The sequence below is a fragment of the Lathyrus oleraceus genome, chromosome 5, assembly GCF_024323335.1.
Source record: "Lathyrus oleraceus cultivar Zhongwan6 chromosome 5, CAAS_Psat_ZW6_1.0, whole genome shotgun sequence".
Taxonomy (NCBI): domain Eukaryota; kingdom Viridiplantae; phylum Streptophyta; class Magnoliopsida; order Fabales; family Fabaceae; genus Lathyrus; species Lathyrus oleraceus.
In genome coordinates, this window is record NC_066583.1 from 101,532,584 (window position 1) to 101,534,824 (window position 2,241).

Here is a 2,241-nt window from a genome sequence, read left to right on the forward strand (position 1 = left end):
CTAAATATTATTGTTAACGGAGTCCTGGTGATCCAATCTTGCTTGCATTATCTGTTGCTCCTTTTGCAGTTCTTCCAAAGTATTCAGGACCAGAGGAGCGAAGCCAGAGTTTGATTGCTCCCCTTGAACCACAACATTAGTGCTAGCCTTTGCAGCTTCTTCCGCAACTATGCGTGCTGTCTCTTCAGCGTCAACTTTTGCTTTTGCTTCAGCTTCAGCAACAACCTTCTCTGCAGCTTCTCTAACCTGTTGCTCTTCTTCCAGATGAGCTTTCTCTTCTCCTTCTCTTTTGTCCTTTTTAGCTGCCTCTCTGACCAGTTGTGCTTGTAGTCTTTCTCCAACTTCTTTGATAAAGTTGTTGCGGACTTGTTCAGAGAGGCTTTTCAGTTTGAAAGCCTCAGACGTCATCCATCTGATCACTCTGTTCCAGTGAATCCTTATTGTAGAGGGATCATCACTAATACCACAATTTTTAGATAGAGATCTGATATTCTCCACTGAAGACTCAGCAAATAAAGAGATTGCTTCTTCTAGGGTGGGGAAGGTAGGTTTTGGTTCAGAGTTGGGGGATGAAGATTCTGGTGGGGTTTGGGTAATGTCAACGAGAGGTTGAGAGGTAGGGAAAATAAGGTGTTCAGAAGGTGGTGCAAATGGAGTTTTAGAGGGTGGTGTTGTGGGTTGTTCAGGTGGTGGATTTTGTGGTTGTTCAGATGGTGGTGGAGTTGGTTGTTTAGGTGGTGGAGTGCTGGCTTCTGATTCAGGTTATTGTTGTGAGGAAAGAGTACGAGCCTAAAGTTGAGCCATGGCGGGGGATTGAGGGTCAGAGGGTTCTGAGTCAGATGATAGGATGTAGTAGGGTGGAGATGAAGGTGTTGAAGAGATTGGTGAGATAGGTTCGTTAAACATTTCAGCTTCAGAAACTGGTAAGGTTGTGGTGGAGGGTTAAATTTTTGAAATGGAAGTGATGGTGGATTAGAGGTGGGAGTGTCAGATGGTTTGGTGGTAGAGGGGGAGGGTTCTGAGTGAGTGTAGATGTGTGTGGTTTGGGGAAGAGAAGAAGCAATTTGCTTTAAATTGACAGAGCGAGAGTGAAGAGGCAAAGACTTACTTGGAGATTCGATAAGAGGGACCGGAGGTCTTGACATAGAATTTCCCCCAACTTTGCTTTCTTGGCCTTCTTTGACTTCTCAGAAGGTTGTTGTTGTCTCTTCATGAAGTTTGGTGGGTGCTCACACAGCCAATCCACATAGAACTCTGAGATGTCAACTCCTTGGCTTGCGATATCCTTTAGATAGTGTGCCACAACCTCTGGAGGATAAATATTGGAGAAGAGGTAGAGGCCACTTAGAATATTCCTCTAATCCTTGAGTGCTTACTAGGAGGTATCTAACAAGGGTTTCACCCTAACTTTCTCAATCACCCCCATGCTCTTCAGATTGCGAGCGTTCAGAGGCCTTCCAGTGTCAACAGTGACATCCTCTATTAGATTGTGATGAATCAGGTGATCCACCAGCCCGCTCTCGATCAGAACATCAGAGATAAGCCTTCCAAGAGGGATGTAGGTTCTGGGCTTCATGTTGTTTCTGGTGTCTTTGACAGAGTCTCAGAGGTATTTGAAGAGTAGTGCTGGCAGATTCAACTTGAGCCCTTTGTAAAGGCAGTAGAGAATGCACTTCTGATCCGTGTTGATGTAGTCAGAAGAGTTGGAGGCTGGGTGGTGATGAATGGTTCCCAGAATGATCTTCATCCAGACTCGGAGGTTCTGGTTAAGTTCCTTGTTTTTGGAAGAGTTGCCTTCAACACTCTGTTGGAAAATGGTTGGGGCAATTTCCTCGGACATGTACTTTTCCCTAGGGTTGATATTGTAGATCCTTATTCCCCCTGTCTTCTCCATGTTCAGAAGGGAGGCGATTGACTTCTCAGGGATGACAATCTTTACCCCCAAAACATGTGACACTATGTAATGATCATCTGAGTCTGCAAAGCGCCAAAATTCTTTTACCAGATAAGTATAGATAGGACCATAGAGCCTTTGGAAATAGTTTTCCCACCCTTGCATTCTAAATTACTCAGTAAGGTCTATTCCATTTCTCTTCATGTTCTCGAAATCTACCAAAGATTCACACAAGACCTCAAGCTTGTCAAATGGAGTGGCAAGATGGATATGTGGTTCACGATCCAAAATGTATGGTTCTTTGTAAATGGGGGTAGAGACAACACCGGTTGTAGCAGTTGTTTGCT

General features: G+C 44.5%; 1 protein-coding gene across 1 annotated transcript; it reads right to left on the bottom strand.

Annotated features, from left to right (window-relative positions):
* Positions 1–1,145, bottom strand: LOC127079011 (uncharacterized). The gene is made up of 2 exons (XM_051019429.1): positions 1,109–1,145; positions 1–752 (listed from the first exon to the last, which is right to left on the bottom strand). Exons 1-2 carry the CDS (start codon positions 1,143–1,145, stop codon positions 1–3), a joined length of 789 nt encoding a protein of 262 aa, XP_050875386.1.
* Positions 1,146–2,241: the final 1,096 nt, after the last annotated feature.

Excerpts from the sequence above, each read along its gene's own strand:
- LOC127079011 (XM_051019429.1), bottom strand. The coding sequence starts at position 1,145 with ATGTCAAGACCTCCGGTCCCTCTTATCGAATCTCCAA. Across the intron at positions 753-1,108 it reads CCCTCTTATCGAATCTCCAA|AAGCCAGCACTCCACCACCT; the intron begins GTAAGTCTTTGC and ends AACCTGAATCAG.